Consider the following 25,374-nt stretch of genomic DNA (forward strand, 5'->3'; position numbering starts at 1 on the left):
TCTGGTTCTTTGTTGTAGTTTTACCGGAACTGGTATTTTTGTATACCTGTTTCATATCCAGCATGCTCACAGAACTCTCTTATTACTTTGAATGATTTCCCCCCATTGCAGTCATATTTTTTATGTAGGCGGTATCAATTATGAATAATGACAGCTTTGTTTTTTCCTTTAAAATCCATATGCCATTTCTTTCTTTTTCTTTACTTATTACACTGACTAGTACTTTAAGTACAACAGTGAATAGAAATATTTTTAGTGGGTGTCCTAGTCACATACCTCACTTCAAATATATGGCTTGGCTTCAAGTCTGTACGCCTTCAAGTCTGAACAATACCTCACCTCTGGTCACCCTTCCCAACTTACACGGCACTATTGACTAGTGATATGGCTTTGTCTTGCGTCTGTGTGGTCACAAGTTATACTCTCTCTCTTATCTGTCATCTGTCTATCTATCTTTAGATTTGGCCTCATATTTACCATTATCTTTTGCTTATCATGTCATTTTCTTGCATGGCAGTCTTTTCTTCCGTTTAAATTTCCTTCTTGAGGAATATTGTGTAGTACTTATTTCATCTGAACTTGAGTGGTAAAATCTTCATTGCTCTGAGAAAGACTTTATTTAAATCTCAGTTTTGAGTAACAATTTACTGAGTATTTTTTGAACTTGAAGGTATTATTCCATCACTTTCTAGCCCCTAGTATTATAGCTGATTGTTGTTCAATCGCTCAGTCGTGTCCGACTCTTTGTGATCCCATAATAGCAGTATGCCAAGCTTCCCTGTCGTTCACTATCTCCCAGAGTTTGCTCAAACTCATGTCCGTTGAGTTGGTGATGCCATCCAGCCGTCTCATCCTCTGGCACCCTCTTCTCTTCCTGCTTCAATGTTTCCCAACATCAGGATCTTTTCCAATGGATCAGCTCTTTGCATCAGGTGGCCAAAGTATTGGAGTTTGAGCTTTAGCCTCAGTCCTTCCAGTGAATATTCAGGGTTGATTTTCTTTAGGATTGACTGGTCTGATCTCCTTGCTGTCCAATGGACTCTCAAGAGTCTTCTGCAGCACCAGTTAGAAAGCATCAATTCTTCGGCATTCAGCCTTCTTTATGATTCAACTTTCACATCTGCACACGAGTACTGGAAAAACCATAGCTTTGACTATACAGACTGTAACCTATTAATAATATTGTTTCTTTAGGTAATCTTTTTTTTTTTCTCAGGATGCTTTTAAGATTTTTCTCTTCATAATTTTATAACTTTTGATATTTCACTAAAATGTGTATAAGGTTGGATTTATTTTTGTTCATTCTGCTTAGAACTTACTGAAATACTTGACTCTAAGGATTTATATCTTTCACTAATACTGTAAAATTTAATCTTTAGCTCTTCAAATACTGTCTTTCCCCCATTATCTCTTTCTAGAACTCCCATTAGATATATTTTCGATCTTTTTCATCTGTTCTCCCTTTCTGTTAACTTTAATCATATTTCCCAAGTGTTTATCTCTCTGTGCTGTATACCTAGGAGTTTTCTTAGCTATCTGCTGCTGCTGCTGCTAAGTAGCTTCAGTTGTGTCTGACTCTGTGCGACCCCAGAGACGGCAGCCCATCAGGCTCCCCCGTCCCTGGGATTCTCCAGGCAAGAACACTGGAGTGGGTTGCCATTTCCTTCTCCAATGCATGAAAGTGAAAAGTGAAAGTGAAGTCGCTCAGTCATGTCCGACTCTTCGAGACCCCATGGACTGTAGCCTTCCAGGCTCCTCGGTCCATGGGATTTTCCAGGCAAGGGTACTGGAGTGGGGTGCCATCGCCTTCTCCTTAGCTGTCTACATGTCCATTAATACTTTTCTTAGTGTGTCTAACCTAATAGTTAACTTGTCTACTATATTTAATTTCAAAGATTAGATTTTTCATTACAAGAAATTGTATTTACCAGTTAAAACTTTTTTCATTGTATTCTGTTATTGTCTTTCTCTATGTACCTTTTCTGTTGTTTCAAGCTCTAGTGTGCTAATTCTCTTATTATATCAACTAACTTTCCCTTATAGTAGATTGTTTCCTTGTGTGATTAAAAGTTTTTGATTGCAAGCTCATGTCTAATGATGCTTGTTTTTCCTATGCAAATGCAGTAGAGTCAGAGTTGTAGAGGAGTCTTATAGAATGGTTTTTTTAGTTCTCTTGTTTAACCCAGGAAGGTTATTGGGACTAGTTTTTACTTTAACTTAAGGATTCCTGAACCCTCCTGAACATGTGGTATGAATTCACCTTATAAATCCGTGTACTATATACAGTCTTGGGTTTTGCTTTCTCAGGTTTTGCTTTTCTCACGCAGAGATAAAAGCTTCCGCATCATCTCCTTTTGCTGCAGAGTGGATTTTTATGCAGTGTATTGTTTAACTGAGAGTACAGTCCTTCAAGTGTTCCAGCTTAATGCAGAATCTTAGTGTCAACTTCTATTCACATGTGCTCTTAACACTTTATCTCTTGCTCTTGAATGGGCATTAAAGCCCACCTATTGTTTCCCAGGACTAATCGCTGTCTGTGCGGTAGCTGCAGTCTTGGTGTATATGCTTAGTCCTACGTTTTTCATTTCCCCCTTGGAATTTCCTTTTATATTTTGCAAGTTCAGCAATATATGTTTTAAAATAAATTTGAAAATGTATTTCTGTACTTTATCGAGTTTTCCAAACATTTTTAGCAAGAGGCTTTTTTTATTCTGCTATTTCACTAGTACTGGATCCTTGAATGACTTTTACAAAGAGAATTCTCTAAAATAGGAAAGCATAAGCTATTTCCTGGGGGCATACACAGCATCCTCCAAGACTTGTAAGTGTGATGTTCCTAACGGAGAAGTTACTCAATGCTGGACTTCTCTTCAGAAGAAGATTTGAGGAAGGCAGTGGGGGAGGAACAGCGATGCATTTAATGAACAGTTACTTTCTGCCCCCTCGGATAGATGGCACCTGAGTGTTTAGCTAATAGCAGTTCACTTAGAAAAGCAGTCATTGATAAGTCCTGGTAAGCAGCGTCTAAAAATATCTTGCCTGAAGTGATTGAGTCTTTTTAGGAAATAAAAGATCAGAGTCTGGAAGCAAGGAGATGGGTCTCCAGTTCTACTGAAGGTAAATTCTAAAAGCGAAGTGGGAGCCACAGAAGGTGTTGGTGAAAGGAGAGATTGAAGGACTCAAGCTCTCCTCTAAATTTAAACATTAGAAGAGGAAGCAAACAGAAGGAGAAGCAGGGGTGAGGGTGTAAAGGATTGAGTTGAAAGCATGAGTGTAGGAGTTTTCACTGAAGACAAAGCCAATTTGTGGGGGAAACCTATTCTCCATGGGGCCTGGTAACTGCATTTCTTAGCATCTGAAGTATGAGGAGGAACGCCACTTGTCTGAGATCCGGTTGCTAAGCCTTAAGCAGATGATATTGGATTGTGATCACTGTTTCCTCCACCCCGAGTTCTCCCTTCAGTCTCTGCTAGGAATATGTCTCGTTCATATTGAGGTGTGGAACCCCTGTAGGGCTATGAGGCCATTAGAAAACCAGACATGCAGCTCTGAGTTCACTCCAGCAGCCAAAGGCTGTGTCTTGTCAGAGAAGAGGGAGAAAAGTGAAAGAGAGTGTTGGTGTGGCAAGAGCATCCTATTGCGTTCCTAGTTACAGTGCTGGGGAATCACGTGACCTTGAGAACCTCAATTATTCTACACCCGTGGTCTCAAGCAGTTTTGTCACCCCCCCACCCCCACCAAGAGACATTTGGGAATTGGAAACATTTTTGCTTGTCACAGCTAGGAGGTGCATAGGGCCACTAGTGGTAAGGAGCCAGCAATGCCACTAAACATCCTACGATGCACAGAACCGCCTCCCGTGACAAAGAATTATCTGACTCAAAAATGTCATTAGTACCGAGGTTGAGAAACCCCACTCTTACATGTCTTTTCTCATCTGTAAAAAGGAGAGGCTGGAAGAGGAGGTTGATCATATGTGTGGCTAGATTAGGGAAGCTCTGTTCAACTTACTCATCTAACTCAGACCACTTCTACCCACATCACGTCCATAGAAGCATGAATCAAATGAAGTGGGTTAAAAACATTGCCCCTTTCTTACCAAAGAATGCAATTGTGGACTCAGAATGCTCTGAGCTTTGCAAGCTCACTGTGACCACTGTGTTTGCCTCTGCCCAATGCAACATTCATCTTGACATGTTGTGCTTGCAAGTTGCCCTTGTCCCTGTGAAGTGAGACTCGAAGACTTGTCTTCTTTGAGCTGAACCAGTTGTCTCCAAAACAGGTTTATCACTTCTAGCTATTCCCAAGCAACCTGCCCAACCTGACACAGATTGTGAGAAGTCCATGAGTTGGTTGTATCCATTTAGCTTTGCATACAGTGACCATTCATTCGTGCATTCAGTAAACATGTATTTAGTACCCTCCATGTGTAGCGGCCATGCATTTGTGGTGTGAAGAATGAAAGGATGTGTAAATGAAGCCCCTGTAGTGCAGTGGGGGAGAAGAGATCCATACACCACAGTACGTGAGGTAGGAGGACAAAGTGCCTCTTTCTCAGAGAAGAAAGAGATCATGTTTGTGTCATGATCACAAAATGCTACACAGAGGAGGTATGGTATGAGTTGGGTTTTGAAGTCTAGTTTTTTGACAGCAAGATAAAGGAGCAAGGGGACAGAAGGGAGGAAGAAAGTGGGAAATTATATGCAGGAGGATTTGCATTTGTGGAAGTAGTGTATTTATCTATTTGTAGACTGGTGAGAGTCCTGCTTCACTGGAGCAGGCAGTGAGAGCAGCACAGTCAAAGCAGATATTGCTGGGAACATGGATGGAGTGGGGTGGGCCATTTGTTCAGTCCTGGTCTTTGAAACAAGGACTTACATGAGGTGATGTTTAAGTTTGCTTTCCACCCTAAGATGATAAGATCTCATGATTTCATAGTTTTATTTGATAAGCACTAGAAAACTCATCTATTCATTCAATAAATAAATATAATATATTTTTAGCAGACATGGTGCTTGGCATGGGGAGGGTACAGCGTTGTTCATACGCTTGGATTTTGCTGCAAATCTGGAAGAAGATGGGTTGGGAAGCTCTTCCCAGCTTCCAAGGAGGGGGCATACAGGTCTAAACTTGAGAGATAGTTGTGCAAATAGAGAGGAAACCTGTGAAAGGGGAACAGGAAAAAAAGAGTGACAGGATTTGGGGAAAGATTGGTGAAGGATGTGGGCAAGAGGAAGAATCATCTCTCATTCCAAAGTTTCATGCCTGAGTTAGAGGGCAAGTGTGGTGCTGCAATCAGAATGAGAGACCCAGAGAGGAGCTGGTTTAGAGGGAAAAACACTATTGAGTGGGTTTTTAAACCAGTTGATTGACGGCCCTGTCAGGCCATCCAGGTGGAGGAGCCTTAGAGCAGTTGTGAATGTGGTATCAGACTTTTAAAAGAACACACCAGAGGAAAAGATGGGGGAGTCTTCCAGATATTAACTGTGGCTGAAGCCTTCTAGATGGATGATATTACCCAGAAAGAGGGTCTACATAGAGAAGAGGGTGGGAAACAGGCTCTGAGGGATGCATGCCTTTAGAATAAAGAAGAAAGAATAAAAAGTGAAGAAGATGAAGGGGCAGCAAGGGAAGTGGCAGGAGAACAGTAGATTGGAGATGCTCCCAAGAGGCAGGGGAAGCAGGGAAATGGGGAAGCCAGTTCCTACTGAGCCCCGGATACAGCAGAATATGTACACACCCTGGTAGCCTCCAGGGAAACAGACTCTGGTTCTAACCATCCCCCCCGCCCCCACCCCCGAATGTATTTAGCAGTAGAAGTGTTGAACCACCTGATCATTTTATCACTTCTTGGGCCCTCAGCCAGAAGGGGAGTGGGGAGAGTGGGAGGAGGAGGCTCTCCAGTGAGTCATCCGTCCTGGGTGTGGAGTTGTGGGGAAGAGGTTTGCTGCGAGGGAAAGCTGCTTGATTTGTTTTGGGGTAGGTCCCAGTGTGGCAACAACGGGACTTCAGAAGCTACAGCCTTTGGCCCGAGAGGTATCCCCTCATCGGGAAGACGTTTGGGGAGTGTCTGTGATGGATTTTGTCCAGGCCTGTTCCCCAGGGCCTGCATGGCTATGTGGGTTTCTGTAGCTCATGCAAGATCTACGTTTTTCCTCCAGGAAAATAAACTTTTTTATTTCTGGTGGAGAAGGCTCTGTGCTCACTGCCTGACCCTCAATGACTCGACAGTGACCCTGAGCTCTTCCACTACAGGCCCTTGAAACCATTTTTGCCCAGCCTCACCATTCAGGCCACACTCGCTCCTTCCCACGTGGCTTTCACAGTGGGGGAAGGGGTGGGATGTGTCCTCTGGCATCAGGCAGGTCCAGCTCCAATTTTGGCTCCATTGCATACTCACTGTGCAATCTTAGTTTAGGGTGTCAACTTAAAAAATATTCACAACCTAAAAGTTGAGAGTTATCTTTTATTCTGCAGGTATTTTTTGTACTTCAAGCCTGGGAGGCAGCATCTCAAGTAACCCTGAGAGAACTGCTCTGAGGAGGCAAGGTGAGGGGAACCAGGTTATACAGAAGTTTTGCAACAAAGGGCAGGTAGTCTGAACACCCAAAGATTATTGTTAATTAAAGGAAAACCAGATATCTCAAGTTAAGGAGTTTAGTGCTTGTCTATGTATGGGGAGATGCAAGAGTCTGGGCTCCCTCATTCTTTTGATACGCACCTCAGCTATCTGGGGCCGGTATTCTATTTTCACATCCTGAGTTTCCCTCAGGGCTCACTGTAGGGAGTGGCTGCAGTCTGATGGCTGTGAGATGGCAGATATCCTTTCCTTCCTGAGTTCCCTCAGGGCTCACCAGCTACAGTCACTGATGAATTTGACATACTGTGCTTACTCTGAGAAATGCAGTATTTCCTGCAGTATCAGTAAACAAGGATGTCACCATCATCAGTGATTCCAGCCCTCCAGGGCAGCCAGGAAGGAGAATATCTGCATGATCTGGCAATCATCAGGCTGTAGCTACTCCCTACGGGGAGAACTGAAGAACTCAGGATGTGAAAAATCACAGGATACTGGCCCCAGATAGCTGAGATGAATATGAAAGGATTTCATATTCATCTGAATATGATTTCAGTGAGCCCAGACTCTTGCATCTTCCCATTCATAGGAAAGCACTAAATTCCTTAACTTGAGATACCTGGTTTTCTTTAAATCCCAATAATCTCTTGATATTCAGGCTACTTACCCTTTGTTATAAACTTCTATATATCCTGACTCTTCCCCCTGGGAGCAGTTCTCTCAGGGTTACTTGAGATCATGCCTCCCAGGCTTAAGTCCAAAAAATTTCCATCGAACGAACCATAGCTCTCAACTTTAAGGCAGTAACTATTTTTTTTAAGTTGACAACTGATATGGTAGGAAATATTCCATTTCTCAAGGGACATTGTTTCTCTGATCTCATCTGAAAAACTGTTGAAGCCCCCAAGGAGTCTTATGCAGATCAAATGATGTAGCACATACACAGTGTTAGACCTTCCACAAATGGTAGGGATTGTTACTGCTTTGAAGCTTTTTCTTTCATTCTTCTGCTTCGTTCTCTTTGTTGAATTGTTTTCAGAATTTCTTTCCCTCTCTTCCAATATTTGCCACTTAAAAAAAGCAATTAATTTGAAGAAAATTATAACCTAACACCCCTTAGCCAGCTCCTGTCTGACTCCCTAGGCAAATGAAGGGCCTTGAATGCTTTGATTGTTCTGGTATAATACCCTTTTGGAAGTAGGCAACTGTCTTTTGGCATCACTTTCTAATGCCTGATGTCTGTCCTTGCAAATATCACAATACTATCACTCACTGTAATATGGCACTCTAAGTTTACAAAGCATTTTCACATGCATCATCTCAACAAACTCAACATCATTTTGGGAGCAGGGTCTTTCACCCCAGAGAGCTAGTGACTGTCTTCAGTTTTTAGGGGTGTGTATGTGTGTGTGTGTGTGTGAGCTCAAAGGATTGCTTCTTTTCTTTTAACACAAAAAGCTAAAGTTTCCAAGCAGGTGGGGTGTGGGTTAAACACTGTTCTAAATGGCAGGCCTGCTGTTCATGGGGAGGGAAAGTGGCCTGAAAGTTTAAAAATAACCTGAACATTATAGACTCCTGTGAATTCTACAGCCCGGAGCACTGCGAGTCTGTGGGTGTCTTACCTGCTGGAGTGCAGGCAGGAAAACAACAAGTTGAGAGGCATGAGGATTTAAATGTGCTGAATCCTTTAGTGGCACGCGTTGGCAGCAGAAGTATTCATAGAAAAGAAATTAAAGCCATACTGAATGATCAGGATCGATATTCCTGAATGGTCAGAATGGCACTACCCTTGAATTTCCTGAATGCAGAGCACTGACTAATACTTGGGTCTGCAGTGCAGCAGACCCTTCTCTGTGGCTGGACAACATCTCCTCTCCTTCCTTCCTTCCCTCCTGTTGACTTAAAGAGTATTCATAACCTAAAAGTTGAGAGTTTTGTTTTATTTGGTGGGAATTTTTAGGACTTCAAGCCTGGGAGACAGCATCTCAAGTGGCGAGGTGAGGGGATCCAGGTTATATAGAAGTTTTGCAACAAAGGGCAGGTAGTCTGAACATCCAAAGATTATTATTAATTAAAGGAAAACCAGATATCGCAAGTTAAGGAGTTTAGTGCTTTTCTATGTATGGGAAGATGCAAGAGTCTGGGCTCCCTCCAGTCATTCTTTTGATATGCACCTCAGCTGTGTGGCCAGTATTCTTTTTTTACATCCTGAGTTTTCCTCAGGGATCACCGTAGGGAGTAGCTGCAGTCTGATGGCTACTAGATGGCAGATATTCTTTCCTTCTTGAGTTCCCTCAGGGCTCACCAGCTCACCTTGCATGGCGGCTGCAATTTCTGGTGTCTGTGCCATCCTTTGTTTACTGATATGGTAGGAAATATTCTATTTCTCACTCCCTTAGTGACCCCTCCAGAGTTAGACTGAAAATTTTTCCAGGTTACTACCTGGATTGACCTGCCAAGGAGCTCAGAGGTTGGGGCATTTGGGGTAGATTTGGCCATTCATCAGATAATAAGTAGGTAGATGGAAAATTATGTTCATCATGAGTAAACTGTGTACAGTAATGTACACTCTGGATTTTGAGAAGTTTTGAAGAATTTCAATAGTGTTTGAAAGAGGGCTCAGTTCTTGCATGGCTTATGTCTGAAGATGTAACAATGCAGAACCAAGGCAGGTCAGTCTAATAATAGCAGCATGGCTTGAAGTACAATGCACTTGACAATCCGTTGTCACAGCTGGTCTGTTGATAGTCTCCTTAGATTCATCTGGGTGGGTAGTACTGCTCTCGGTTCTGTACCTGGGGGTAATAAGCCCAACCGGGACTGGGGGATAAGTCTGTCTTGTCTTACACAAACATGACTTGCTTATTCTGGGGTCCTTCAGCACCTGCTGTAGTGTCTGCACATTTTCTTGCCTCAGAATTGTAGGATCATCATGAAAGTAAGTGACTACCCCATTTCTATTAATGATATCATGAGAGGCTATACAGTGTGGTGGTTAAGATAATGGATTTTGGAGTCAAACAGACTTAGGATTGACTTTCTGTGATGTCATTCACCAACTATCTGATCTTAAGGGAAATTATTTCTTCTCTTTCAGTTTTGCTTTTCTTATGTGTAAAATGCAGATTATAACAGTACCCACCACATAGAATTATTCTGAGAAATAAAGAAAGTAAAGGACTTGGGACAGTGCCTTGCACATAATAAGTATTAGTATTATTACTAATTAGTATTTTTCTTTTTTAATAATCTATAATTTAAATTTTTTTAATTATGCAAATATACATTTAAATTATGCAAGGATACATTTTCAAGAGGAATGGAAAATACAGAACAAGGTTATGTATAGTTCCAATCTATATTGCAGTTATTTTTTAAGTAGATAAATTAAGATTTTTAGTTGGAGTTTCAATATCAAACTCTCAGAAATTAATATACAGAGAAGTAGAGGGATATAGTAGACCTGAAGAGCACCATGAACCAATTCAACACAATTAAGATTATACAATTTTCAGACAACAATAGGATACAAATTCTATTCAAGTTCCCTTAGGCTATAAGCTAGGAGACACTGGAACATATTCAGGGACATAAAACAAAGTGCAAATATTTCATGGCCTAAAAGTATTGAAGTCACACAGAGTTTGTTCTCTTATCACTGTGGAATTGTGTTAGAAATCAATATCAAAAGATATTTGAAAATAACCCACATATTTTCAAGTGCAATGTGACATTTACCGAGACAGATCTTTGATTTAGCATTGAAAGCCTCAATAGTTAGAAGACTGAAAAAAACAGAGAGTGATTGCAGAGAAGAAAGCATTTAAATGATACATTAATATCAAAATGAGAAATTAATATCTAAAGATACTTTAAAAATCCCATGTATTTGGTAATTAAACATCTTTTGTATGATTCTTTTTAAATGATGGGTGTATCTAAGAAGCCCTAACATGGAAAATTAGAAAATATTTGTAATAGAATAAAAATGAAAAGAGAATTTACCAGACTTTGTTGCATGCAGTTGAAGCTGCTCAGTGCAGTTGAATACAATGTGGAGTCTTGAATAAGGTATGAAAATAAATAATGGACGCTAGCATAGATTTTTGTGAAATTTGAACAAAATCTGTACTTTAGTTAATAGTTCTGTATCCCGTGTTAATTTCCTGTGTTTCTTTACAACGTTGTATTTCTTTATATTCTCAGAATTGGATTAGAAGTTTCAAGCCTCATTCAAAAAATTCTTTTTAAAATATAAATTTATTTATTTTAATTGGAGGCTAATTACTTTACAATATTGTATTGGTTTTGCCATACGTCAACATGAATCCACCACGGGTGTACACATGTTCCCCTTCCTGAACCCCCTTCCCACCTCCCTCCCTGTACCATCCCTCTGGGTCATCCCAGTGCACTAGCCCCAAGCATCCTGTATCATGCATCGAACCTAGACTGGTGATTCGTTTCATATTTGAAATTATACATGTTTCAATGCCATTCTCCCAAATCATCCCACCCTCTCCCTCTCCCACAGAGTCCAAAAGACTGTTCTATACATCTGTGTCTCTTTTGCTGTCTCACATACAGGGTTATCATTACCATCTTTCTAAATTCCATATATATAAAAAAATCACTAAGATAATAAATTTTCTAGACTTTTAGCAGTAGTACTGGATGCCAAAATACATGGAACTATATCAAAGTTTTGAGTGAATGTAAATTAGAAACCTAACAATCTAGCATTCTATTCCTACTAAGTCAAACAAGAGGAATAAAAATGTATAAATTTTTTAACTAGGCAAAAATTCATAATTTTTCTAAAATATATTACATTATACATATTATATATATATGTATACAAAAGCTTTCTACTATGTTTGATAAAGGCTTGAGAAAGAACAACAACAAAAAAAGAGATGGAGAAATTGGAAAACATAAACTAAATGAAAAGGGGGCACTGAATATGAAATAGAAAGTGAAATAAACTTGATAAAAGTAAAACAGCATTGTATAGTCTAGTTGTTTTTAAACATGACTGCTCATTAGAAACACTTCCGGAGTTTGGAGAAAAAAAGCAATACCTGGGCATTTGTATTTTTCAAAAAAAAATTCCAAGACAATTCTGATATGCATCTGGATTTTAAAAAGTGATTACAGGTTTTTCTATTAAGTGGTAATTTTAGTGATATAGAATTCTATTATTTTCTGTTGGCCAATTGTGACACAATGGTTTTAAGTGAATAATTGTTACATATCACAATAGTAAAAGATATTTATCAGTTTTCACAATCAGTAGACAAAAATAAAAGATAATTGCAATTGCAAGCCATAATGGAAACATGATTAACCTAACAATATAAAATAATTACATATAATTTGGAGGGTTAAGTAGAGTGATGTGGCAAGTAGAAGTGCATACATGTACATGTTTTCATCTGCCCAGCCAATCTATGTCTTTTGGTTGCTGCATTTAATCCATTTTACACTTAAGGTAATTATTAATATGTATGATTCTATTACCATTTTCTTAATTGTTTTGGGTTTAATTTGTGTAGGTCTTTTCCTTCTCTTGTGTTTCCTGCCTAGAGAAGTTCCTTTACCATTTGTTGTAAAGCTGGTTTGGTGGTGCTAAATTCTTTTAACTTTTGCTTGTCTGGAAAGCTTTTGATTCTCTGTCAAATCTGCCTGAGGGTCTTGCTGGGTGGAGTATTCTTGGTTGTAGGTTCTTCCATTCCATCACTTGAACTATATCATGCCATTCCCTTCTAACTTGTAGAGTTTCTGTTGAGAAATCAGCTGATAACCTTATGGGAGTTCCTTTGTATATTATCTGTCATTTTTCCCTTGTTGCTTTTAATATTTTATCTTTGTCTTTAATTTTTGTCATTTTGATTACTATATGTCTTGATGTGTTCCTCCTTGGTTTGTCCTGCCTGTGACTCTCTGTGCTTCCTGAACTTGGTTGACTATTTCCTTTCCCATGTTAGGGAAATTTTCACCTATTATCTCTTCAAATGTTTTCTTGGGTCTTTTCTCTCTTCTCCTTCTGGGACACCTGTAATGCGAATGTTGGTGCATTTAACATCCCAGAGATCTCTCAGACTGTCTTCATTTTTTTGTTTTCCAATCCTTTTTTCTATATTCTGTTCTGCGGCAGTGATTTCCACCATTCTGCCCTCCAGGTCACTTGTCTGTTCTTCTGTCTCCGTTCTTCTATTGATTCCTTCTAGTCTGTTCATCTCTGTTTGTTCTTTAGTTCTTCTAGGTCTTCAGTAAACATTTCTTGCATCTTCTCCATTCTGTTATTCTGAATTCTTTTTTGGAAGGTTGCCTATCTCCACTTCATTTAGTTGTTTTTTGGGGGTTTCATCTTGTCCCTTCATTGGGACATAACTTTCTGCTTTCTCATTCTGATAAGCTTTCTGTAATGTGGTTTTCATTTTAGCTGCTGCAAAATTGTGGTTCTTCTTACTTCTGTCTGCCTTTTGGTGGATGAGGCTGAGGCTTGTGTAAGCTTCTTGTTGGGGGGGATTGGCTATGGGAAAAACTAGGTCTTGCTCTGGTGGGCAGGGCTTGCTCAGTAAAGCTGTAGTCCAATTATGTACTGATGGGTGGGGTTGCACTCCTTCCCCACTAGTTGTTTGGCCTGAGGTGACCCAGCCCTGGGGTCAGTGGGCTCTAAGGTAGGGTTAATGGTGACCTCCAGGGGGACTTAAGCCGAGGAGACCTTCCAGGACTGCTGTTGCCAGTGCCCCCGTCCCCGTGGTGAGCCACTGTCAACCCACACCTACCCAGATGACCCTCCAACACTAGCAGGTGGATATGGTTCTGTCTCCTGTGGGGTCACTGCTCCTTTACCCTGGGTCTTGGTGCATGCATAATTTTGTTTGTGCCTTCCAACAGTGGAATTGATTTCCCTCAGTCTTGTGGGAATCTTGTAATCAAATCCCACTGACCTTCCCAGTCAGGTTCCCTGGGGATTCCTAGTCCTTTTGCTGTATCCCCAGGATTGGAAGCCTGATGTGAGGCTCAGAACCTTCACAACAAGAGAAGGATTTCTTTGGTATTATTGTTCTCCAGTGTGTGGTATTATTGTTCTCTCCCATGGCTATGGGATTTGATTTGATTGTGTTTGTGCCCCTCGTACTGCCTCACTATAGCTTCTTCTTTGTCTTTGGACACGGGGTATGCTTTTTTGGTGGGTTCCAGCATCTCCTGTCAATGGCTGTTCAACAACTAGTTGTGATTTTGGTGCTCTCGCAGGAGGAGATGAGCACATGTCCTTCTACTCTGCTATCTTGAATGGGAAGCCCATTAATTAGTACTTTTCTTTGTAATTATTCTTTGTTTGCTTGATGCATGTCCATTTTTTTAATAGTTCTGGAATCTGCAATATGAAATTATGACTTACTGGAAAATATAGATTATTTTAACAAAGGGAAAACAGCATGCATGATAGGAAGCTTTGGGTGATTATATTAATACATTGACCACTTTATATCTGGCAGAATTTCTTTGAAGAATGTGATTGAATGGTGGGGGATTATGTGAAGAAAAAAAAAAACACAAAAAGTCTTTAATGGAAAGGGCTGTGTAGTATGTCTATGTGTGTGTCCAAAGGACAGGCTTATTAAGGGTATTGCTGCTGCTGCTGCTACTGCTAAGTTGCTTCAGTCATATCCGACTCTGTGCGATGTATTAGAGAGAAGTATTTCATAAATTCTCTCTTTTGATTGAGAATTACATTTCCACCTTTCCCATTTTTAAATGACATATTACGAGTATTTAGAAAACTTCAAAAAAGCTTATAATTCTTCACCTTTGATTGTACTGTGTTAAGCCTGTTTGAAAGTTCTGAACAGCATAGGAAGATTCCTTGTGTATGTCTGGACACGGCCTGGCAGAACTTGAGATCAGATTAGAAGCCAGTGCATGTATCTGCATACGATCAAAAGTGGTATATCTCTTTCACATGCAGTTCTTCATAAGGGAAAGAGGTATGGTGATGACATTTGCCTTTTTTGGTAGAGAGAAGAGATAGAACCGATTAAGACTGTAGTTGATTTTTTTTTGAAGCAGAATTTTATTCTTTGTTTTATGTTCTGTGAAAAGGGAACTGAAAATATTCTCTGTGTAGAGATCTGGATGTCTCTTTTTAAATAACTGATATCCCAAATCTTAATTCAATTATGTTTTTAAAGAGCAGGAGCTGTTCCTCATAGGGGAATGAACCCTATAATTTATGATGGATAAAATGAGGGTGAGGTTGTTATTGTGATAGAAAAGCTCCCCTGAATTAGAGTCACCTGATCTCCTACATGAGTGCTAAGCATGCTTTCTTATTAAGGTGAGAACGAACACTCAACCCAGAAGGAACAACTGGAAATACTTAACAACAGACTCAGTGGCAGAATGTATTAGGAGAAGGGCAGTCCCTCAGACAGGGACCAGCTACCTGGTTGATGCCAAAGCTCTTTTTCACCAAAAAGAGTTGCAGGAGATTCAATCATTCATTCTTTGACTATGTATTTAGTAAAGGCCTGCTAAAGTAAAGGCTTCCCAGGTGGTGCTAGTGGTAAAGAACTCGCCTGCCAATGCAGGAGATGTAAGAGGTGTGGGTTCGATCCCTGGATTGGGAAGATCCTCTGGAGGAGGGCATGGCAACCCACTCCAGTGTTCTTGCCTGGAGCATCCCTTGGACAGAGGAGCCTGGCGGGCTACAGTCCATAGGATTGTAAAGAGGCGGACACGACTCAATCGACTTAGCACACACACGTGCATGGAGAATGATGCAGGCACACCAGGGAATAAAGAAGGGGAAGATATGTCTTCTGCATTTAAGAAGCTTATACCACAGTGGAGGAGACACAGCATACCTAACTGTAAAATTAAATAGAAATGTACTGGTGAACTTATATCCATGGCAACAATGACAGTGAGTAAACACGTTACTATCCATGAGTGATACAAAAGTTTTATGAGTTTGCAGGAGGTAGAGATCATAGATTGAATTGGAGAGGTGGCAGAAAGCTCCCTAGAGTTGGAGAGGTTATGGAAGGCTTCATGGAAAAGGCAGAATTGAACTGAACCACACATCTGGAGAAGGAAATGGCAACTCACTCCAGTATTCTTGCCTGGAGAATCCCATGGACAGAGGAGCCTGGTAGGCTGCAGTCCATGGATCCCAAGAATTGGACACGACTTAGTGACTAAACCACCACAGGACACCTAGGAGTCAGAGAAGCAGAAAAGAAGACTGTGCTTGGGTCAGTCTGAAGCAGGTGCTGTGAGCAAGAGTTTTAAAGTTTTATAACTATGTTAATACTCTGGAACACGGAGATGGTGTTGGCAAGGTATGGATTCAGATTGTCTTGACTTGTCAGACTAAGGAGTTTGGCCCTGTTTTAGGTAGTGAGGACCTATGGCTGCAGTCAAGCGACTGACAGGGAGAATCATGTCACCTGGTAGAAGGTGTAATTTTTGGATGGGGAACTTGCTTTGAAGGAATTATAATGAATTCACTTTTAAATGCATTGAGATGATGATGGATAGCCCAGTGCTCATGGAGATACCCATTGCTTAATTGTGTATTTGCATATGGAAATGAGGTGAAAGGTACGGGACAGAGGCTGGATGGGGAAATAGAGGGGTAGCTGAAACTGTGGGTAAGGACGTGACCCCAAAGGGAGAGGAGTCAGAGGGAGAAGGTCAGGAGGTTGAGGGCAGATCCATGAGGGGCTCCCCTGATAAAGGGAGAGGAGGAAGAGGAGGAAGAGGAGGAAGAGGACCAGGTGGTGAGGTGGGACGAGTGGAAACTGAGATGCTAAGTGAGGGACAAGAGGCGGTCAGTGGTGCCAGACTCTAGTGTGGTCAAGGAGGAGGAGGGGAGAACAAGGACCACATGAGGTCAGTGGGGTCTTTGTACCATTTCCGGGGGCTTGGAAGGGGACAGAGCCAGCCTGGTCTGCCTAGATGCACGTTTCAAAGCTGGCCTCAAGTCCATATCATATGGGAATGCCTTATTCACTCTGATTATTTTATACCAGGTGGGTGTAAGCAGCTGCTCAGCGGAGGAGAGAGTGGGAGAGAAAGGGTGTGGTGATGGACAGGTGGTGGCTTAATCTGTGATGATTCCAACCCAGAGTCCTGTGAGAGGCAAGCCTGGTGGGTGGGATGGGCACGCGTTCTCTTCTCTGGGCGGTCAGAGCTCCCCTAGGCTATCCTTGGGCTGTGAGCCACTTTCCCTGTTGGACATCGTCTTCAAGAGTGAAATGTGGGGAGTGAGTGGATCAAGACTGGCTGGTCAATGCAGGATGCAGCCTGGCACCCTCTCAGTCTCCTCACTGTCCCCTTGACTCCGGTCCCCGAGGCCACGCCTGACATGTGAAAGGCGCTCATTTTCTGTTTGCTGAATGAATGAATCAGCCCTAGCCCACCAGGCTTAGTGAGCTCTGCAGTGTGTGTGGGCTGTATTTTTTTTTCTGAGTCAAGAGGCCAAGGGGGTGGACGGAGAGGCGTGTTTCTGTCCGTTGTTCTTACAACAATGATGTAAGATGACAATGCACTCTTGGCTCATTCCCGTCAGTCAGAGCTGGAGCTCTGTGGAGTGGTCCTGCCGCCTTCTATCTTGACTGGGCAGCCGGACTAGACACTGACAGCAGGTGCTGAGGTGATCGGGCAGGCATCCTTGGTTGTCTGGGGCTAGACACTGGACCTCCAAACTGACTTTCCCAATAGATGGTACATGCATGGTGCGTGATTAGTCAGTTGTGTCTGACTCTTTGTGTCTCTTTGTGACCCTTTGGACTGTAGCCCCCAGGCCCCTCTGTCCATGGGATTCTCCAGGCAAGAATACTTACTGGAGTAGGTTGCCATGTCCTTCTCCGAGGGATCTTCCCTACCCAGGGATCAAACCTGCATCTCCTGTGTCTCCTACATTGTAGGTGGATTGTCTACCCATTGAGCCATTGGAGAAACCCAAGTCATAGTTGCTTAGTATCCGACTCTTTGCGACCCCATGACTGTAGCCTGCCAAGCTGCTCTGTCCATGAAATTCTCCAGACAAGAACACTGGAGTGGGTAGCCACTCCCTACTCCAGGGGATCTTCCCAACCCAGGGATTGAACCAGGGTCTCCCATATTGAGGGCAGATTCCTTATCATCTGAGTCACCAGGGGGTTAATTTCTCTTAAGGTTGACTTTTGTCTGGGCTGAAAAGTGACTCATCTTATGGAAAACAAAGGATTGAAGTGGTAATGCTAGACTCTTTGTGATCCTAGATGCATGGAAAGAGAATGAAGTGCTGACTGGTTCAGGAATTCCCTATCATTAATCACCACATCCCAGCTCAGGCCGTCCTGTCCCCCAGGGCTTCTGGGCCCCCAGTGCCATGCTGATTCTTCTCTTTTCCCGAGCTGCCTCCAGCCTGAGGGAATGTCTCCCTCCTTGGGTCTTACCCCACCTGTGCTCTCTTAGAGTGCTCGCCACATTCTGACTGCTATCAGTGTTCTTCATAAGGATGTTTTCCCCTTTTCCTCTTTAAAACTGTAAGCTCTTAGGGGCCATGACTGTGTCTAATTTTCCCTTGAGCCTCCAAACCCTTGAGAATAATGCCTGGCACATTAAAAGGGGTTAATTCTTATTCGTTCCATGGGCTTATGAATTAAGGAGGCACCTTTTCACCAGGTATCAAGGCCTTTGGGCTCTTTAGACTCTGGTCTCTAATCTTTTGCTTTCTTTTCTCTTTTTCCCTCATGGTCTTTCTGACCAAATTTCAGGCACATTTCTTCGTGCCTCTGTCTACTCTGCACACACCACAGACACACTGCTGGGCTGTGCTTCTGAAGTCTGCTTTTAGAAGCAGGACACAGCCAGATGTGCAGTGTTTGCTGTATGTACGGTGGTCACAGCTACCGTAGCTGAAGTGTATTTAACAAATACATATATAGCACCAATTGTGTGCCAGGTACTGATCTAAGAGCTTAGCTAACTTCGTAACATCCCTATGGGACAGGTGATGGGTATTCTTAGAAATTTAACCCTCAGTGAGACTCTCTGGCTCAAGGCCATGGCTTATTCTCCAAAGTCTAAGACTGTACCTATGACCAGACTCTTAAGCAAGGAAAACATCCTGACATGCAGTATGTTAAGAGTGGTTGCGCACTGTAAGGAACCCTGACCTTATTATCAGGAGCTGCAGCTCTGTTTCCTCTCTCTGTGCACTTGGACACATCCCTGAAGCTCTGGGCCCCAGATAATAGTGTGTCTCACAGTCCTGCAGCAAAGATGCAGTGAGATAATATCACCATGGTTGGCACCCAGGAAATATTGAGTTGTCATAAATGAATGGTTTGAAAAACATATTTTAGCAAAATCTGCACATCTATAGTTAGTTGATAGAGTGTTGGTGCTGTGGGGTTTCTCGGGCATAGGTTTGAGAAATGCTGGTTCTAGGCACAGACATTACATAAGGACGTGAAGTTATGTTTTTACCCAAGTCAGGGCTGTAAGGTATTGTGGAAGCCACCAGACTCCCAAGATGTCTGCATCGCCATAATGCTCTCCTGCTCTTCTGTGAATGTGCACATGGTCTCCTGCCAACTTTTTTCTTAAAACCCACTCCCAAATCCTCTCTGCATTATGTTCCTTAGAGCACTGCTTTGCATAAGAGTCTATTTCTTGGAAAGGCTCTGCAGGGGAAAAATAGAACAAAAGGGGCTCTGATCACTTAAGCAAGCATAAGCTATCTGGATAGAGCTGGGAATGGAGAGGGGGGAGGGGCTGGTGGGAGGGAACAGTGGTTTTGGATGAGGCAAGGTTTGCAGACTCCTCAGTGACTGGCTGAAATCTCCTGTGAAGATGGCCCATGGCCTGACGGATCCGGGAAGAGCTTTATGAATGAGGGAAAGAGGCTAAGTGCTTTTCCATCCTTGCCACTTGCGTCTCTCCATCTTGGTACAAACTCCCATGGCCTGCCTGGTTCAGGAGGAGTGTGGCCACATTGTTGCCTTCCTTTCCAGGGAAGCTGGAGGGACCCTCTACCAGTTAAGTCCTCTTCTGCTTGCACTCTGAATGGTGCATTGGAACAGAGGGGCTGAGGGGTTAGGGTTACTGTCTGCATTGGATTCGTATGCTAGGAAAGGTTTTCACTTGCTTTCTTAGATCCTTTTGGGTTTATAGTTTGCAGGTCACTTTGTGCAGAAAATACACGTAGACCTTTCGGCTGCACCGTCTTAGCTCATGTGTGTGTGTGTTTTGACCTCATACCACTATGTCCAGTGTGGGGGACTGCATGTTTCAAGTACCATGAGATGCCTGGTTGCATTGATGGTAAAATTTTGGGCTTAGGCTTCAAGAAAGTATGACAGGGGAATAGAGGTCTGGTGACCAGAGGTCACCTCTTTAGGAATGTCTAGACCCTGAGGTATGAGGTGTGAGGCAGCCAAGTATCTGAGGTCACAGCGAAGTGCTCACACATGACCGGTAGATGGTGCTCTAACAACATAAAAATATGGCTAATAGCCCTCCGGAGCTGGAAAGGGATTTTAGGAAACCAGTTTCCAATCCGAGTTATCTGATTTTTTACATTTCCATTTGTGGTCTCTTTAAGAGGACAGTGGAACTAGGGACACAGGAAGGAGAATGCCCACCAAGTTCCCTTACAAAGAGCATTATGGCAGTGACCTAATCTCAGGTTTTTTTTTTCCCTAAGGATCCTCCCAGATCTTGAGGGCAGTAGTTGTGTTCCCAGTTAAGCATCTTCCTAGCATAGTCCCAGGAGCATTTGGTCACTGATCACATTCAATTTGAGGATGGTAAGCACAGTATTCCCATAGGCTTAGTGTGACTGGATAGTTTCTTCTCTTGATTGTGAACAATTTGGAACTACACTATTACTGCCCAGAAGAAATTAGCCTGGATATTAGAAAGAACCATCAAGTGAAAGTCAGAAGAGCTGTTACAAGTCTCAGCTTTGCCTCTCATTAGATGTGGACAAACCACTTAACATTTATGAAACTCTGATTTGTCCACCAAATCAGGGTCATAATACATGTTTGCCAGGCTGACCTCAGAGGTTTGGAGTGTGGTTTATATAAATTGAAAATTATTAAGGACATATAAACTATTATTCAGCCGTTAAAACTGTAGCCATCTGAGGGCTGGGAGAATGGAGGCATGGGAGAGCATGAAAGCAGTCCACAGATCTCAGAGGGCTGTGAAGCCAGGTGGGGGTGAATATGTGAGAGTGCCTTCCTCCCAGTATTACTGTCCTTAGGCCAAGTCCATTCCGAAAGCTATTCACGCCATCATATTTGCCTCTGTGCTCCTGGGCTGCACCCTCCAGGAAGTCGCAGTTTTAACCCCCTACAGAGGCACTCCTGCTCCCCTGCAGACTTTACATCATCCCCAGCCATACATTTGTGATTCGTGCCTCCTCGGAAGGTGGAAGGCGGGAAGGAAGCCTCAACTCCAGGGGGCCCTCTCATTTCTATGAATAATATCCTGCTGTGGGAATTCTCGGAGAAGGCAATGGCACCCCACTCCAGTACTCTTGCTTGGAAAATCTCATGGACTGAGGAGCCTGGTAGGCTGCAGTCCATGGGGTCACAAAGAATCGGACACGACTGAGCAACTTCACTTTCACTTTTCACTTTCATGCGTTGGAGAAAGAAATGGCAACCCACTCCAGTGTTCTTGCCTGGAGAATCCCAGGGACAGGGGAGGCTGGTGGGCTGCCGTCTATGGGGTTGCACAGAGTCGGACACAACTGAAGTGACTTAGCAGCAGCAGCAGCAGCAGTGGGAATTCTAGGTCCCTAAAGAATTATAACAGCCACAGAGCACAGAGGATATTGTAGAGAGAGCAAAGGAATCTGGATCTCTGCTGTATGGGCGACATTGAAGACACAAGTCAAGGGTTCCTGGTCTTCCCAAAACCTCTTCCTGGAAGTAATATGTTGGTGAGCCTTGCTTCTCTGAGCATTAACAATTAGGCATGCCACCTTCCAGCCTTTAAAGGCCAAGACAAGGAGCAAAGGGGGTGATACTGCAGTATGAGAGTGAGATCCATCATGCATTCCAGCCAGTAAGGTTATACAATTTAATCACAGAAGCAGATGCTTTATTTTTGTCATCATCTATTTTGCCCAATACTTTGGCCACCTGATGGGAAGGGCCAGCTCACTGGAAAACACTCTGAACCTGGGAAAGATTGAGGGCAGGAGGAGAAGGGGGCTACAGAGGATGAGATGGTTGGATGGCATCACCGATTCAGTGGACATGAGTTTAAGCAAACTCCAGGAGATGGTGAAGGATGGGGAAGCCTGATGTGCTGCAGTCTGTGGGGTTGTAAAGAGTCCAACGCGACTTAACAAGACTGACAACACAATTTTGTTCAGGAGTGTGTGCTCAGTTCCTGAAACAATGCCTTGGGCTTAAAAATATTTGTCCAGTGATTTGAATGAATTTTGTGCTATGGGTTATGGTCCTACCTCTGAAAGCATGGATTTGGTCTTCTCTGAGAGCCTTTTCTAACCCTGTGTAGTTTACAGAGCTATTGAGAGAGTCACTTGTGACTGGGTCCAAACAACTGACAGCTGATGGGGCTTTGGGTTCATAGTACAACCTTCCCTTTCACTCTGAATAGGTGTTCAGACAGAAAAGGACCCTCCGATTAAGGGAGCTAGACGACAGGGTAAGGGGGTAAGGAAAGCAAAATACTAATTAGAGCTGACTCACCTCAAATCATAATTGGACCCAAAATGGGCTCCCCTGAAGCAAAAGGTCAACCTGCCATGCCCAAAGGGAGCAGTGCCTGCCGCGGGTGGGGGTTTTCCACCACCAGAGACTTTCCCTTCACACAGACATTCTCACACAGCAGACCTGTGTCACTGCTCACATGGCCTTGCTGCCCCGCCACGTCCACGGAGGAACACACTGCTTCTCACTCAGACATCACGTTGTCTCCCTTCTCACCAGTTATCTCACACACAGGCACTGCCTTTCACATCTGCGAGGGAACACTCACCCAGGATTTCCAGCCTCTGGTCACTCTTTTGTTTTCCTCCTCTGCCCCACCCCGCCTTCTCTTCCACCGCTCAGGTGGGAACAACTTGGAAGGGACCCTGCATTCAGGCAAAGCAGTGGCAGCTGATACCTGTCTTCAGATCAGACCACTGACTCACGAAGGGAAGGGCGTGGTTGCTAAACCCGGGAACTTTCTCTGGGACCTGAAGTCCACCTTTCCCCTCGTCTGCAGCTCAAACATTAATTCTACTTTTTCTCCATTTCTGGAGTGGGTTCGAGGAAGTCAGTGGAGCTGACCTGAGGGTAAGAGGTAGGGATGGGCGGATCCCCCGATTGTTAAGATTTCAAAAAAGTGGTTTTAGCCTTTTTGAAATCTTAGTGAGTAGAACTCACTACTGGGGACCCGGTGTCTAGACCACCTTTCCAGAAATGCAGGGGTCTCCTAGAGCCAAATCCAAGAGGCCATCCCAGATTGCGTTTAGAGAGGGGGCGGCTCTCTAAATGCAAAAAGCTCCCACCAGAGCTGGCTCCAACCCGAGAGTGCGGAGACCCCGGAGGTCCTAGCGTCGCTCACGGGGCCTCCAGGCTGCTAAGTAGGGACAGGGGCAGAAGGGAGTGCTGCCTTCTCCGCGGGGAATGCTAGGGCAGTACTCTCGGAGCCCGGGAGGTGCGGAGACGCGGCGACCGGGCCCCGGGACAGGGCACGCAGAGCGCAAAGGTCCGGGCGGCCGCGCGCCGGGTAGTGCGCGGGGCACAGCCCCGGCGGGCACTGACGGCGCGAGAGCGTGCGCGCGTGCGTGTGCGCCCCCGCCGGGCCTCGGCTCTCCAGCGGAGACTTTGCCGCGCGGCCAGCTGCGCCGGTCTGTCTCCTCTCTGCAGGACTTGGGGAGAGGCTACTCTAGCCCGGTCTTTGGCAGAGGAGGCCCCTTCCCTCCGGCAAAACCGATCAATGAGCCACACTAGCCCCGCGTTCCGGGAGCCCTCCGGCCGACGTGGGCCGGGGTCCTTCCGGCTCCATCTCGCCCAGCCCGCGCTCGCCGGCCCCGCCCCCGCTTCTCCGGGCGCTCCCGTGCGCGCCTCGCTGCGCCTCTGCGCTCGCCTCGCTCTCCCCCTCCTCGCCTTTCCCGGTCTCCCCGTTCCCTATCTTCTTCTCTGCTCCATCGAGGGGAGAGCTGCCGGGGTGGAAGAGGAAGACCGAGTCATCAGTGAGCAAGTTCGGTCCCTGGACAACTCGCGTGCCAGGCCACCGCTGGGCTCGGCTGCAACCTGTTCCTCCCTCGCCCAAGAGCTCTCCCGCCCGCCCGCTCGCTCCCGCCCTCTCCCCGGCGCAGCCGCGGATCGCTGTTGCATGCTGATCCGGGGAGGCGGCGGCGGCGGCGGCGGCGAGCGCTCCGGGAGGATGCTGGCACTCGGGCTTCGCCGCTCTCTGGATGCTTTTCAACTTCTCTCCCAAGCGCAGGAGCTTTGAAGTCATTTGTCCCTCTCCGGTTGGATCGACTTCTTATTTTGATATTTTGGGCGTTGCGGTTTATGCAGGAACCTCAATACAGCTCTCCTCCCTCCCTCCCTGTCTCCTCCACCTTTGGATGCGTCTGTGCTGGCAGGTTTAAAGACCCAAGTCTTGGTTGTGGAATTTCTTAGATGGACTTGCAGGGGCCGGCGTTATAAAGCATGTCACCGTAACCTTGTCCTTGTCTTTTTTTTTTTTGAAAAGTTCTTTTGTTTTCATTTTTCCCCTCCCCCCACCATCAATAAATTACCAAACTGTTACCTAGCGGGCCGGTGCCTGCCTCTCTCCCAGAACTAGGTGGTGCGTCTGCCAGAAGAGGAGCTATGTTTGAAGAGCAGCCTACTCCACCCCTCTTCTCTCCAGTCCCTGAACGCCACCACACACTGGCATTTTGAAAAAAAAAAAAAATTGTCTCCAGAAACGGAGCACCCCCAAGCTCTCCCCCCCTTTTTTTTCCTCCTTGAGGAATGGAGCTTCGCAGAGGTTGCATTTAGATTCAACAGTTCAGAGCGGCGGGGTTGCTGCTGCCGCCTCTCCGAAGAGCTCGCGAGGCTCCCCGGAGGCGGTGGTCCCCGTGCCCGTCTGGATGCGGCTCTGAGACTCCGTGTGTCTTTCTGCTTGTTGCTGTGTGCGGGTGTTCGGCCACGATCACCTTTGTGTGTCTTCTGTCTGTTTAAACTTCAGGATGGCTCGCTTCGGGGAGGCGGTGGTCGGCAGGCCGGGGTCGGGCGATGGAGACTCGGACCAGAGCAGGAACCGGCAAGGAACCCCCGTGCCGGCCTCCGGGCCGGCGGCCGCCTACAAGCAGTCGAAAGCGCAGAGGGCGCGGACTATGGCTTTGTACAACCCTATTCCCGTCCGGCAGAACTGTTTCACCGTCAACAGATCCCTGTTCATCTTCGGAGAAGATAACATTGTCAGGAAATACGCCAAGAAGCTCATCGATTGGCCATATCCTTTCTTGCCCACCATTACTCCCCTCTCCCCTTTGCATTTCTTCGGGTAAGGGGGGAAACCTAGCGTGGAATTTGCCCCCCATCCCTTTCCTGGTGCCGATTTGCCCCTTCGCTGAAGTGCACTCTGTACTTTGGTGCATCTAAGAGGCAAGCATGGTGCCGTAGAAACCGATGTGGGCACTAGTGTTTTTCAAGGTAAGACTTTTGGTTTCTGATTTTTCCTCCGTGAAAGTCTCCAGCATTCCTGGGTGCATGGTGTTGCGGTGTTTGCCTCTTTTGGGGCTGGGCTTGATTGGATTCTCGGCC

The 25,374-nt window shown here is 44.6% G+C and overlaps 1 protein-coding gene across 3 annotated transcripts in view; it reads left to right on the forward strand.

Annotated features, from left to right (window-relative positions):
* Nucleotides 1-23,852: 23,852 nt before the first annotated feature.
* CACNA1E (calcium voltage-gated channel subunit alpha1 E) overlaps nucleotides 23,853-25,374 on the forward strand; it is a 329,991-nt gene continuing 328,469 nt past the window's right edge. For all 3 annotated transcript variants that reach the window (XM_019976906.2, XM_019976908.2, XM_019976909.2), the window contains exon 1: nucleotides 23,853-25,063. In XM_019976906.2, the coding sequence (XP_019832465.2) occupies nucleotides 24,798-25,063 (266 nt within the window). In that variant the 5' untranslated portion in view covers nucleotides 23,853-24,797. The remainder of the gene's footprint in view (nucleotides 25,064-25,374) is intronic.

Source organism: Bos indicus, chromosome 16 (genome assembly GCF_029378745.1).
Source record: "Bos indicus isolate NIAB-ARS_2022 breed Sahiwal x Tharparkar chromosome 16, NIAB-ARS_B.indTharparkar_mat_pri_1.0, whole genome shotgun sequence".
Lineage (NCBI taxonomy): Eukaryota > Metazoa > Chordata > Mammalia > Artiodactyla > Bovidae > Bos > Bos indicus.